Genomic DNA, 15,106 nt, shown 5'->3' with positions numbered 1-15,106 from the left:
ATGCATCAGGCATTTTTCTTTAAGGCTTGTGGCAGAGAATGCTTCATGTTCTCCAATATCCATTCTCTTCTTTGTCATCCCAGTAACAGAATCCCAAATGTTAGGTAGGCACACGGCCATTCTGAATAAGGTCTATTTTCCAAACTTCCTTGTATCTAGATGTGCTCATGTGGTAAGTTCTGACAAATGGGATATGTGCAGTTTCTGGAAAATGCCCTTCAAGGAAGAAGACATAAGCTTCTCTCCCCTTTTTCCTTCCTGCTGGCTGGAATGAGAAAGGGACTGCTGGAGCTGCTGCAGCCACTTTGGACCATGCAGTGGAAGCTTTTCATTGAGCATGGTGATGTGCCAAAATAAAATGGAATCTCCTGGGATCCCTGATGACGGTATAGCCACATACCAACCCTGGATGCGCTACATTTATGCATAAGAAATATGTATTTCTACCTTGTTTAAGCTCTAATTATTTTGAGTCTTCTGGCACTGCAGCTGCCCCAATCTTGACTAATACAAGCGTTCTATAAACATCAAGACTCATAGAGAAAAAAAGCAGCTGTTGGAATGATGTGGATAAACAACTGGAAAGATCATTTGAACATATTAGGAAGAATCAGGGCTTAATTTCATGTTGGAAACTGTGCTCAAGGGGATTACCTTCCAGTGGGATGGCTTTAGGGTGAGGAGACTTCCTTTTGGGACCATAATAACTGAGTTTCTTGGAAGAAACCCAAGAAAGAGTCTTTCTCTGTTCACAAAGCGCTTCCACTGCAGCTTGAGTCCACATTGCTGCAAGACTCTTTTACAGAAAATTCTTAGATGGACTTGGAAGCTCAGCTTACAGCAAAGCTGAGGATTATAATAATTTATATTATGAAAAACCAATATTTAAAAGATGCTCAAAGACTAGAGAAAATATTGGATTCTGATTTATATATCAAACTCATAATTTATATGTACATTTCAGTCTTCTGTCATCTATAAGGTCGTGGTAACTTTTATTCCCATGGAAGATTTTGGATTGCATATGACAGACTTACATTATCTCAGAAAATACTTTAAAAGAACAAAATTGCATTAAATTAACATGAGTTAAGTAAAACAATGGCTGATAGGGGTTGATAATGTTGTTGTAGTGATTTCATGCATACTATACTATGCCTATTAAAACATTATTAAAATTTTATTTTCTCTTTGCTTTTAGTGCTACGTTACTTTCCTTCTTTGTAATGAGCAAAATTTCTAACATTCTTGAAATGAGAGAAATAGGAAGCCTTCTTAAAGGAGTCATATCAATTTGTTACTGTGTCAGATGTGGATTAAACTACAATAATGGCCTAAAATTTGTAGTTGATTCAATTTGTATGTATACTTACGAGCATAACTTCAGTCAACTTATATTCTTTCTATGAGTAAAAAATAGATTTATAAGGCTTTCAGAAAAAGTGGGGGATTAAAATTAACATTTGCTCTCAAATATGAGATAAAAAAGAGAAAAAACTTCATTTTTCTGAAGTTAGTTGTTTGATGTAGTTATTAAAGTATTCTTTTAAAACATGGTTACTGTGAATATCTCCATTCTCTCATACCATTCTGTGAACAACTGAAACATACGGAACGTCTGAGATGAGCTTGGTTCTTGCAGGAGAATAAACCTGTTTAAATTCTGGTTTTGTTCTTGACACTACAGTGGTGAGTGTTCCATCTCTCTACATTAGAGAAGGCTGATTCTCAATTACTTGCCCACTTATTGACTGAGCATAAAGGCTGAAGAACAAGTAGGGAAAGGCAAAGAATAAATATTTTGGCTTTAAAAAGAGAACCACAGAGAGAGAAAAAAAGGCAAATTCTTAGTCTCAGACATTATCTAAAGAATTATTATTATTGAAAAAATTTCCTAATTTTTTCCTGCCAGCTAAGATAAAAACCTCAAAGGGCAAAGAGCAATATGTCTTTAAAATACACTACATTTTTTTCAAAGATTCCTTTTCTACGTAAGATAAAATTCACGCAGATGGACTATTTTGGTGGATAGATTTGGTGATGGGGTTTTGGAAGATGCATAAATGGCATTTCTCAGGTGTTGGTGCTTCCGAGTTCAAAAACATGACTCTACCAGAGCCTTCGTTTTGTTTTGTTTTTTTTTTACTTATCTGCAGAAGCTCTCATTTCAAGTTGAGAAGACTGAGTGTGAGGTTGAGTCATTATCTGAAGTCCTTTTGTCTAAAGGAAAAGGTTTCAGGATCATTCTGGACATAGAAGTAAAACTTTTCTGAGATGGATTGATTTCATGCTGTGGTTGTCACTGAATCTCTTTGCAAGGCCAGTCATTAACTTTGTTAAAAATCTTTTATCATGGTATCCTAAGAGGGAGTTAAATACCAGCAGAGCTGCCAGCCAGCCAGCGAGTCTCAGAGATGGATGCTTTGTTAACTGCTACAAAAAAAGCCTCCTTTCCACATCCTCATTAATTTACTTCAGTTTGGTGGAAGAACAAGGCTCAAGGCAGTGCCAGAGATCATCCAGCCCTTAGGCTCTGCTGAACCTGCTGATTAGTTGGGAAACTTGGGAGGCAATGAGCCCACTAAGAAGTGACAGAGGATGACAGGCACAAAGCTGACACCTTTTTTTTTTTCTTTGCGGTACGCGGGCCTCTCACTGCTGTGGCCTCTCCCGCTGCGGAGCACAGGCTCCGGACGCGCAGGCTCAGCGGCCATGGCTCACGGGCCCAGCCGCTCCGCGGCATGTGGGATCTTCCCGGTATGTGGGATCTCCCCGGACCGGGGCACGAACCCGCGTCCCCTGCATCGGCAGGCGGACTCCCAACCACTGCGCCACCAGGGAAGCCCCAAAGCTGACACCTTTGAATGGGATGGTTCTCCCGCTGATCCTAAACTTAAAAAAAAACATCTAATAATCACTTTTTATTCTTGTATGAAGTTTAGTTTGTTTTCCTCCTCAATCTAAGTATAGCTGCTATGCAAATACGTCTTTTAAATTTTTGGACAGAGGCCATGCTAATGATGTTAAAAGTTAGCAGCCAATATTGAATGACTTTTTAGATCTTGTAAGATGGCACGAATCTAAAGACGTACATGTAATTAATTAAGTTCATTGAAAGACATGCAATAAACCACACTCAAGATGCAGTTACCTTTAATTTTGGTGAGCTTATCTCCTGTTGATAAGAGTATTTAGGGAGGTGCAGAGATGAGGAGGGCTGGGTAGGCTGAGAAAGTGTGGGCACCAGGTCAGAGACAGTGGCCAAGGAGGAATGAAAGGGAAGGGAGGAAAGCAGACAGCTGGGAAAGGATGTAGATGTTCGATCTCCCGAAGAAAATGAAGATGGCTTAAATATTGAGGAAAGACAAGATGCAATGACGCTGGTGTCCAACATGAGGTTACATGCTTTTTAGAGAATACCCCCCGCACCTAAAAAATTTTGAAGTTACTAAATACCCTGGGGTGTGTGACATTTATGACAAATTCTTGCTGTGAAAGCACTCACTTTTTCTTCTGCATTTGATTCAAAATTCCCAATGGGTATTATCAGTTTCACTTTTCTGATATGAGCGGCTGGAGATAAGAACCCCCATAATCTACAATTGTATAATGTAATTTGTGGGATGGGTCCTTCTAAACATTGAGGAAGAAAGTGTAAAACCCTGCAATGACTCTTTGTAACTTGCTTGTGAAGTAGATCACAATTTATAGTCAGTTTGCCGCAAAGCTAGGGAAGTTACGACCTCTGTCTGTGCGTGTGCGTGCATTGGTGGGAACTGGCTGTGAAACTCACCCCCTGAGCACCACGCTGTGGGTGCTGCCTGCAGCCGGCAGTAGCAGTTCCTGGGAACCAAGCCCCATGTCTAATCACATCTTAAACTTGATTACATTGAACGGGAAATTAGTTATTTAAGTAATTGACTTAGAAATCTGTTTGACTTACTGCAATGAATGAAAGATCTCTATTACTAAGCGGTGTGTTTATTCTATACAAATGCAGACATGGCTACGTTCTTTGTCCAGAAGACATTTCCTCACCTGGTTAGGGGACAGCCAAGACTCAGCGTTTTGTGGGTGGCCTGTGGCCTAATGGGCGCTCACCATTACTTAATCCCAAGAATACCCCGTATAGACCAAATGCCTCTACATTTGTTATTGGTGAGATGTTAATTGGAAATTATGGGGTTTCAAAACTGATTTTCATTTTTAAAGATTTCTAACTAGAGGAGCCATGGGGGAAGGTGACTTGCTTAGTAGCATAATATGAATCATTAATTTTGTTCCATAATTTCAATGTTTGCCAGTAATCATATTTGCTTTTTAATTCACAGATTAAATATTTGAGACATCAAGGTTTGTTTTTGTCTTTTTTGAAAGAGAGAAGCTTAAAAGCTAAAGATTTAGAGCATTTCCCTCTTAACCGATTAAAATTATTGCCCAAAGTTCTTTGTTTGTAAGGTGAATATGTAGGACTCAACTCTTAGGTCGTCACCAACTTAAAGCAATTACCTCTTCAGAAAGAGTTGAGAGGGAACTGCAATACATTTTTCTTTTTTGTTTTCTTTTCTTTCTCTTTCTTTCTCCCCTTCTTTTTCAAACTGTTACTATATCAAAGATATGGTGTATAGTTTTCTCACCCTGGAGGTGAACTAAGCTCTCTGTGTAGCAATTTCCTCATCCCAAAAGTGGGAATAATAATATAACCCACCCTACTGAGCTTTGAAAAGTAAAGATGTAGCGTTTTTAGAAAGCTGTCTGACAGTAAGAGCTCAACTATTAGCTATTATTATGAATATTAAAATTAGAAAGACTTTAAATTACAAAAATGTTTAAATTTGGATTTATAGTAATAAATAAATAATGGAATAATATCACATATTTACATCATCTTGTTAAAATTTGGTGTGTTTCTATCCATCCCTCCACCCCTACCTCATACAGTGCTGTGTTTCTTGCCTGGAAACCTTCTAAGACTGTCAAAATTGATGTTTATTAATATGGTTAACTGTACCACCTAACCGTAGTAAGACTGGTTAGTTCTTCAGGAATTAGGCAAAATTAGAGTACCTCTTCACTGGTTTTTGCTGCATTGCTGTCTTCCTTAGGGCTCCTAGGGTCTGTGGGGATTGCTATTGGAAATTTTAAGCTGTCAGCTTCCCTCTCCTCCTCCTCCTCCTCCATGTGCAGGAGTGGTGTCACCTCTGTGCCATCATGGCCACACCACAAGGCATCTGGTTCTTGAGATTCTGGCCCTCTTCGGATACCTGCCGTGACCCCCTCATAGATTTCCTCATCTTCTTCTCCAATGACGGGGAGGGTTTGGGGCAAGGGACCCACACTAGCATGTGCAGAGGTCATGAACTTATCACCTAGGACCTCAGGTACTTTTTCAGGGCCTGCAGAACCCTTTCTCATTGTTGTCAGATCTGCAAACCGGTTTTGAGGCGTCTTTCTGGAATCCTGAAGCAGTGCTGCCTCAGGGGGCTGGGCTGCAGCTGAGGTCACACCCAAGTGGGGGAGAGGTAGCAGCGAGGAGGGTGGCTTGGCAGTTGCAGATGCTGGCGGCAATGGGAGGACAACAGAGGGGTCCTCCTTAATTTCAAGGGTGATCTCCTCTGGGGTATTTGGTTTGGCTTGGTCAGCAGGTAAAACTAAAGCACCAAACTCCTCTAATTCGTCCAAGAAGTTGTCCCGAAAAGAAGGTAGTGTTGGGGCCAAAGGCTTTACCAGTGGACACTTGGCTGTCAGGGACAGCCACCCTGGGGTGATTCCCTGGAGAACTCCTTTATCTGGGCCACATGAAGCTTTGTGCAAGGGAGGGGGCACTGGTTCGCTGGAAGCCAACTTAGAAATGAGCAGGATATATGAAGTTAAAAAAACATGAAAATAATAATAATGCATTAAAACACAGAGACAGAGAAATGCAGAAAGGTATGATGGTGAATATAAAAAATATTTTATGCTATGGTCTAGATTTGCTTATATTTTTTGAATTTAAATACATAAAATAATTAGTATGTTAATTAACGATTTATCTGAATACTTTATACTAGTATTTGGAAAAGGTCTATTAAATGTCAAATGACAAGATAAAGCTGTCATAGAGATTATAAGAACAGACAGCAAAATCTTTAGAGATTTAATTTAATAGACTACTTCTTTCAAAGCATGTTTCCAGATATTGATTTAATATAAATGACTCTGAAATAATGTTAATGTAGAAAGAAAACCAATAATGAAACTTTTTTATTCCCAGAATCTGTTTAGTGTTCTTTCTTCCTGTGCCAAATCTTTTGAACCTTCATCATTTTCTCACTTGGGTTTGTGAGGTGATTATAACATATGGCATAAAATATTTTTACATCATTATATGTTAACACATTTCTAAATGAATAAGTTCTGAGAGATATTTTTTAAGAACAGAAACCCACGATCAAAACGAGACTGAACTTACATAACTACTATTTCAAAGTTTTAAAAAATCCAAAGTAAATGTTTATATAGAAAGGGAGCATATGATGCGAACAGGAATAAACTTCTGCTAGAAGACTTCCATTCTCTTTTTCAAAAGCTGGACATTTTATATAATCTAGTGGAGGTCTAATTTATGAAGCTTAATCTCCTGAAGTAAAAAAATACTTCTGTATATCTTAATATTATCGCTATATTTTGGATACATTGAATAAGACAGAATTTTTAATGTAAATTCATTAAAAGTTGTTCTAGAAGTGTTGCCTAGAAACATTCTAATACATTTATGTATTGTTTTTGGACTAGGAAGAATGCTATATGCTACACATATGAAGGTCTCGAGAGAGGCTGGTGGAAGACATTTTACTTTGGTTCTTTCCAGGTCGATGATTTGGGTTTGGAAAGAAAAAATCTTCAAGAAAGATTGCACTTGCTGGTTGATTGTTTGGGCTGACACGTCACTGGTGCTCTCAGCACTCTTGGTCCTTGGGCCTTAGTATGGATCAGTGCACAGTGCACTCTCCACTTAACTTTCGACTTCTGTCCTATGATAGGAATGGGGCTTTAATAGAATTTATTTAGAGTTTTTAAAAAGGGAAATGTGATGCCGCGTCACCATGGAGTGGGATAAATGAGATTAAATGTCACAAAACACTTGCGAGCATCCTTACAGAAGATTCAAGACTAAAGGCTACATAGCACCTTTAGTGCTAGGAACATTACGTGGCTGAGGAGGAAAGGTCTTTAAATTCCATTACCGTCATGGCTACCGCTATCCCATACTACCTGCTGCCACTGCTACTCCAGCTCCATGACCGCCACAGGCACGAATATACATGTTAATGGGTTCAAAGTGCTTAGCCTTACCGTGGACTTGCTTCTACTGAAAGTTAAATTAAGTGTCCCGAGATACCTATATCACAAAAATATACCTATAATACAAACATCATATAATTATCTTGTCTTCCAAAAGCCTTAGAATTGGATTCTACTATATTAAAGGCAGAAATATCAGAAATAATATCAACTTACATTTGGGTCCCTCCTAAAATAAAGGTAGTATGTCAAGAAATGTGATTTGAGTATGTCCAAGAGTGATTCATAAATCACAATGAATTCCCTCCTCTATTTATCAATATCAGTCAGAAAATAAGATATTTAACGTTTAGTATATTTTGGGTATCATGGTTTAAAAGTACATTACAGTTCTTTTTTCTGAAAATGATTCAGTTCAAAACTACTGAGAAGTTCCCTTCATTTAGCCAATGACATCATAGTATACATTACCAGTTGGTAAAACCATTAAATATTCTTCAAAATTTATGAACGAAAGCTTTTCAACGTATTTTCCCCCAGCAGTGAGAATAAAACACTAATTAGTTATTAGTGAAATTTGTACATTTCTCGATTTATAAAATGTAAAATCTGGTATTCTAAGAGAAAACTTAGGAAACTGAAAATACATTTAAATCATATTCTCAGCAAAGATTAAAACATTGTGATCTAAATATTACATTGCCAATATTATGACATGTAAGAATTTCTTAAATTTTAAATAAGTCTTTGTAGATACATACTTATTCTTTCTTATAAACTTTTATTTGAAAGTACAGGCGCTTTGAAATTTATCTGGTAGTTCTTTTAAGATGACTGAATGGTGGATAAGACAAAGATACGGATGAAGAGTCTTTTCTTTTTAGCAGTAGGAACTACTGAAGGAAGGATGTTGCTCTCTAAATGCTGAGCTCTGCTAGTGAAGTAAATGTACTAAAGAAGATTCTGGAAAATTTTATAACCAATCAAACAAAATTGGAAAGTACCAAACTGTTCCATTATCCAATGATAAAGGATTGAGAGTAATTGCTCAGCAACCCAGTCTTCAAAGAAAAGTAGAATAAATAAAATGCCTAGCCTTAGCCCTTTAAAAGAAAATGCTTCTCTTAAGATAGTAGATTCTTTATGTAGTTCCCCTTTCTGTAGCTTAAACCTTTATGCCAACACCCATAGGAAAAATTAAATTATATTGATTTGACCTGGCACTTAGAAACATAACCTGTAAATCTTTTGCTTTGCCATAGATATGATGTTGTAATCTAATGTCCTAAAATCATGTACCAATTATGTTACCCTGAGCTCCCAACTATTATACTTAATATGCTAGAATGTTTTCTTACCTTATTTGAACTTAAGCTGTGGATTCTATCACTAGAATAGCTGTGGGGTATTGGAGGGTCAGGGTAATCCTCAGCACCTTTGGTTGTATTCTTCTTGATGACTTCTACATAGGAAACAGGGAAGATGCCTTGTCTGTTGGTTCCTGGAATTTTACCTTCATACCAGTTTTGATCAACTCTTTTAAGAAGAATAATTCTATCTCCCTGTAATGAATATTAGGAAAATGCATTAGAAATAGAGATGTGATAACATAAAAATTATAATTGTCAATGTTTTCTAATAAACAATAGTTTTCCATCTGGGAAAGCCTTATACTTCCAGTGTTTTGTTTTCGTTATGAGAATGCAACTAAAGCCTCAGAGCTTACTCCCAAATTATGGCTTATCAACATATATGCGGTTTAATCATCCATTCACAACATCAGAATCTTTCCTAAGGATATTTGGCCTTATACATGTTCATATTGGTACTGTGGGAAGTGACATGTGTAAGTTATTTCAAAAAGCACAGTAGTTTAACCTGCAATGTGTCGATGACAGTACCATCATCTGATCACTGACAGATTCAAGGGAATGACCTTATGTAGGAAGAGCTTCAGAAAGTGCACTATAGCTTGCTGTGATGGTATATCTGAAATGGGTTATAGAAGTCAACCCCTGGAAGGGATGAAGTTGGATAGCACAATGTTTTTCTTCTTTATCTACATGTTCTGAGTTGTAACAAAGAGTGAGGCTAACAGGACGGGGCAAAGCCAGCATCCTAGATTATGCATAGCTGTGGCCAGGGCTGACATCCACCCGCTCTGCATCAAGATGGTGTAGCACCAGCATCCATTCTGATTGGTGGGTGGCCGTGCCATAGCGGTCAATAATATTTTTTATAAAACCCCTGGCTTTTGCAATGATAGAACTTTCTACAGTCACTATTCCTGCTGGCTGCAGGATCAAGCCAATGCCACAAAACCCAGTTTCAATTTTGAATTTGATATAATTTTTGAATAATAAGGCAGCAGAAGAACACTGTTTTGAACTGTATTAAAGTGCTATTTTCTTTTGATGTTTCCACATGTGCAGCTCCTGATATTTAGCCCGAGGCACCCCTTGGAGACAATTTGGAGCCTCCCAGGCTAAACCACAGAGGGCAAGTCTCTCTGAGAAGCGTTGCATCCCACAGGGACCTCATCTGGAAGGACCCAGGAGTGGCAGGTAACAGTGACTCGGGGAAGCCTGATGGAGTCCTTTGCGGAAAATGAGGGAGACACAAAAATGTCTAAGGAAAAAGACGACCTATCTTAGTTGTGAAAATATACAGCCTTTGAAATGCACCAGTGAAGAAAGCAGGTTACCTTTCTCAGCGATAGTTCCACATTTGTGTCAGCGCTGAAATTGTATTTGGCTACAGCTTCTCCGATTTCTCCAGGCTGGGCAGGGGGTGGCGGTCTGGCAGGCTGTGCTTTTTCAGGAGGTGTGAGTTTCTATGAAGGAGAACAGTTACTTATGCTTCACCTGTGGTAACCCTGGAAACAGCAACCACGTAAGGAGGAAGGGGAAGGGACTTACCTCTACGTATGAGATTGGGAAAATGCCCACTCTCCCGTGGTGCTCTCCCTCATACCAGTTTTGATCAATTCTCCTGAGGATGTAGACAGTATCTCCTTTCTTAAATGACAGCTCCCTAGAAGAGATACATTTGAATGTTTTTTTTTTTCCGCATGTATGGCGATTATTCTTAAGATCAAGATTCTCGCTAGATCTGTATGTGGCTGGGAAATATACTTCCAATATTGAAAAAAATCTGTTGAGTCCAGTTAGATGAGGATTTTCCTTGAAAATTTTTAGAGTTCCTTTGAAACATTGTAACTTTAGAAATGATTTCAAAAAGAACAAATGTAAACATCACATCTGATTTAAATCACAGGCAGATTAATATGAAATCTAAAGGCGGGGACAGACTTGCTGTCTAGTCATTGGTTTATAGTAGAGGAGTCCTGAAGTTTGCCAGAAGGCTGGATTCGTTCCGCACCGATTTTTACTTGTCCTGAAGCTAGTTGCTTATTTACTTACTTCTCTCTCTCTCTCTCTTTCTGTCTCCTTTTGATATGTTAAAGCGTACAGTAAGGAAACCAGTATCATTTAGCCTTAGCACAGAAGTGCCAACATGAGAAAAAATTTTATTTGTGGATCCCTGAAGCTGATTGACAGGCATTTAAGTAGAATATCTTGATAATGAATGTATTTTGTGAAACAGAAAAGATTTTATACTTTGATTTTTCAGTGAGGCACAAAGATAAACATTTTTTAAAAGTGGAGTATAATTGACCTGTAACATTACATTAGTTTCAGGTGTACAACATAATGATTCAGTATTTGTATATATTGCAAAATGACCACCACCATAAGTTGAGTTAACTCTGGTCACCATGTATGTTGCAATGTTTTTTTTCTTGTGAAGACAACCTTTCAGATTTACTCTCTTAGATGCAGTACAGTATTATTAACTATAGTCACAAAGATAAACGTGTTTCAAGTGCAAATCAGGCACAGATTGCTTGTAACCGCCTTTATATCTTTTGTTTTTTAAATAGAAAAATATTTTCAAGAAACGAACTATGCTTTTCCATTTGGGCTGTTTCTAAGGGGACAGTAGGTAAATTGGAGTAGTTAATTTTAAGTTATAAAGACATTAGTCATCATAAATAATTCACGCCTAAATTCTCACCCTCACTGCTTCAGGTTTTCATGGCTTCATCCCCCAGGTAATTGTGTCTCTGTGTTATTTTGCCTCCACAATTATGTCTCATTGGAGGGTACTTATTTCAGATCTTCTGCCAAGAGCCCCATTTTCACACACATCTGCCTTCCCACTCCCAAATCTCCTGCGTTGCTTTGTTCAGACTCTTGAGTTGGATCATTTATGTGTGCAGAATATATAATGGAGAGAGGTTTATATCAGATGTAGAATATTTCGTGTTGATTAAAAGAATTAATTGAAAAAAAGTTGCATAGTAAAAAGAATTATTACACATTTAGAAGTGCTAAAACTTTCACATTGAATCTGTGTGAAATTTTCAGTAACCCTAAAAGCAAACAAGATTCACAGGGCCTTACATTCAAATACAGGACTTCCCTCTTTTATGCAAGTGTCTAATGTAGAAAATAAAACCCAAAATGTTTAATGTTTACAATCCAACTGTTTTATTTATACCAGGTATGTTTTATTTCTGGAAATGAGAGTAGGAAGCTTAGCTTAAAAGAAAAATAATTAGTTGTCTCTTATTTACTTTTTTTTTTAAGTGTGAAAAGATATCTTTTCTATGTGTAAGGACTTGTATTTAAATTTTTGAAGTCGTCTAGAAAAAAGGACAGTGGTCTCACCCTCCAGTTTTCAAAATTATGTTCGTCTCATCTCAGAACTAGAATTTCTAAGAGTCCCATTTTGACCAGTTTGCTCCAGCCAGCGCCTACCACCTTTGACCAGTGGCCACTGACAACCTTTGGGAATAGCATTTTATCTCGTTTTCCTCCTTAACAGTTGAGACATTACATTTGGTGAGTTACTTAGGTGTCTTTTTGAAAATTAGACTTTCTTGTGTTAGGTAAAGAAAAACAGCTTTTAAAACAGATAATTATTTGAGACAGAGATACCTGTCTCTTGTTTGTAAGATGTTAGGCACAAAAAGCACTCACATCTCTTGCAGGACATTTTGTCCTGCCCCAAATGTCCATGAGACATTTGGTCCACATGAAAAGGTCCTTGATATTTGGTCCTGTCCAAAACAATTTGGCATGAGCCAAATATGCTCATGGACATTTTGGATATAGGACCAAATGTCTGCTAACCCTCACATCTAGCTAATGATTGAAATGGCTTAAAAATGTGGCTCATCCTCCTGAAACTTTCAGTGCTCTCTGGGTGTGTGAACCTTTTTTTTTAAAGCTGCATGAGTCATCCCTAACCTTGATTTTTGTGTCAGGTACATAACTACATTGGGGGTGACAGACAACCGCTCTTTACATCTCCTGAGAACAGAACAAGAGGAATGTGATTAAGCTGCAATCAGATAAATTTATTGATGGTATGGGGGAAACAATTTTTTTTCTTACTAAAATTATGGGATGGTTTTCATGGGTGATTGTTCAGTCCACTTCTCTGGAGGCTTATAATACAATTAGATTTCGTTGGTTGAGGAAGACCTTTGTGAAAGTGGGATGGTGCAAACAGCCCTTCAGAACAGCTGTGTCATTTACACTCGCATGGGCAGCGTGTGGGAGAGTGGGTTTCCCTGAACCTTTGCCAACGTCAGACGTTCACAATGAGGATGTGGTCTTGGAGGAGGGTGTGAGGGGCTTGGCACTTGGAGCAAACACAGTCCAGTGACAGAGTCAACACCACAAACACCTTTCCTCTGCACTGTACCTTATCTTTCTTTCAATGCCTGTTTCTAGTTAAGGTTTCTCAAAAAGCCTGTGAGCCCTGGGCATATTTTAAATGCCCTGTTATTCCTCAGGGCTTCATACATCTAAGGACACTTTTGATTGATTGTCACAAAGAAGAAATAAAATTTACATGTTTTATGTCATTATTTTATAAAATGGACATGCCTTGTACAAATTATCACATCATATCCAAAGAACAGTAGCTAGGACCATAGTGTAGCAGAAACAGAGCAGATGTTACTTAGCTCATCAAAAAAAGTTGTAAGCTTTCCTTCAGGATTTTTTTTAACCCCAGATTTAAGCTATGTTTTGACATATTCACTTCTAAAGAGAATTTTCTTATTTAGTTAATTTAATTCCCAAATTCTGAGTGATTTTATTTTTTATGTCTTCTGCCAGAGATAGATTCTTTAACTATTAATTCATATAATATGCATTTTATGAATAAACGCTTTGGTTATTGTATATATATTCAGCTCAACAGCACGGTATAATTTAATGCCAATATCTTGAATTCTAATGGAGACCAAAGTTTCTCAAGTAAGGTCTGTGACATGGGCCATAACAGAGCTGGAAAACTCACTCTTATTTAAGCCTACTCATGTGCTTAGTACAACCTCATGCTCACCTGATGAACAAATTCCTAAAAAAAAAAAGGTTAAAAAAAATTACGACACAGGAGTGTGAAAACACCAACATCAAAAGACCACAGGATAGAGCTGTGCTCAGAGTCTCTAAGCTCTGAGTATTGAGAAATGGAGATTTTACTGTAGGAGTCTTCATACACAATTCTAGTCTTTAACCACAAACTATCCTTAATATAGTTGGATAAATAAATGATATAAAATTCTCCAGTTAAGTGTTACTCCCCCAACAATTTATTTTTACTTCATTCTCCACATGAAAATTGTAGAAACAAAGATCCTTAATTTCGTTTTGTTTTTCCTATCCTTTGAACTCATTGTGCTCTAACATGTTTGGTGTAATTTAAAACTCAATGTTTCTCAACTAAACTCAAAATGAAAATAAAATTACCCACATCCCAATCAATTCAGAACGAACCATTTAATTAGAGTAGCTTGCTGAATTGGGAATTAGGTCTTATTTGTAACACATCCCAGTGCAATATTTGTCTTTTAAAGGATTATTAATGTATTTAAAGTCAACTTAAATCATATGATGAACACTTATCTTACTTACTTGGATGTCTGAGCCTTAAAATCGTAAACAGCTTTTGCAGGCAATTTCTGAAAATGAAGGAAATGTTTAGCACTAACTTAAAATAATGGATTTTCTACAAAAAAGCAGTTTCACGTGAATTAAAGAGAAATGAAACCTCAAGGAATGATTAAACATATACAATTTAAATCATTTATGCAATTTATAAATAAATCAATTAGTTCTTTATTTAGATATTTAAACTATAACAGGAATGTAACAGATGACTTATTCACCCTAACTATTGAATATCATATTTCATCTTAGGAACTAAGGTAAATGAATGCCATAAAAGGGGACTAAAATGCCTGCAGAGGATTCAGTCCTAGGTATAATTTTGGCTTTTCCTGGGATAATTGTGGGAGGTCAGTTGCTCTATGTCCTAAGTATTGACACAACTTCTGAATCATAATTAAAGGACTGGAAAAAGTCATGAGGTAAGTCATTACCCCTTTTACTAAACACTTATTGAGGGCTTCCCTGGTGGCGCAGTGGTTGAGAGTCCGCCTGCCGATGCAGGGGACACGGGTTCGTGCCCCGGTCCGGGAAGATCCCACATGCCGCGGAGCGGCTGGGCCCGTGAGCCATGGCCGCTGAGCCTGCGCGTCCGGAGCCTGTGCTCCGCAATGGGAGAGGCCACAGCAGTGAGAGGCCCGCGTATCGCAAAAAAACAAAACAAAACTATAAACACTTATTGACATAGTAGCAAAGAAATATTAGCCCGCTTATCACTGAGAGGCTCATTAGTGTCCAAAAGGATAGGCTGGTCATTTTATATTCCCTGGAGAGTTCAGGAATTCTTCGGC

The 15,106-nt window shown here is 37.8% G+C and overlaps 1 protein-coding gene across 11 annotated transcripts in view; it reads right to left on the bottom strand.

The window, feature by feature from the left end:
- Positions 1-15,106, bottom strand: part of SORBS2 (sorbin and SH3 domain containing 2) — a 99,713-nt gene that overhangs the window by 13,702 nt on the left and 70,905 nt on the right. For 6 of the 11 annotated variants that reach the window (XM_055081314.1, XM_028481774.2, XM_028481776.2 and 3 more), the window contains 4 exons: positions 14,283-14,329; positions 10,206-10,320; positions 9,992-10,120; positions 8,646-8,849 (listed from right to left, as the gene is read on the bottom strand). In XM_055081314.1, coding sequence (XP_054937289.1) covers positions 8,646-8,849; positions 9,992-10,120; positions 10,206-10,320; positions 14,283-14,329 — 495 coding nt within the window. Of the gene's footprint in view, positions 1-3,151; positions 3,347-5,067; positions 5,845-8,645; positions 8,850-9,991; positions 10,121-10,205; positions 10,321-14,282; positions 14,330-15,106 lie in introns of all 11 variants that reach the window. The other 5 variants (XM_028481767.2, XM_028481769.2, XM_028481768.2 and 2 more) reach the window with 2 other exon arrangements.

The sequence above is a fragment of the Physeter macrocephalus genome, chromosome 20 (assembly GCF_002837175.3).
Source record: "Physeter macrocephalus isolate SW-GA chromosome 20, ASM283717v5, whole genome shotgun sequence".
NCBI lineage: Eukaryota > Metazoa > Chordata > Mammalia > Artiodactyla > Physeteridae > Physeter > Physeter macrocephalus.
The sequence above is the reverse complement of the archived record's forward strand: the minus strand, read 5'-3'. Positions and strand labels throughout refer to the sequence as shown.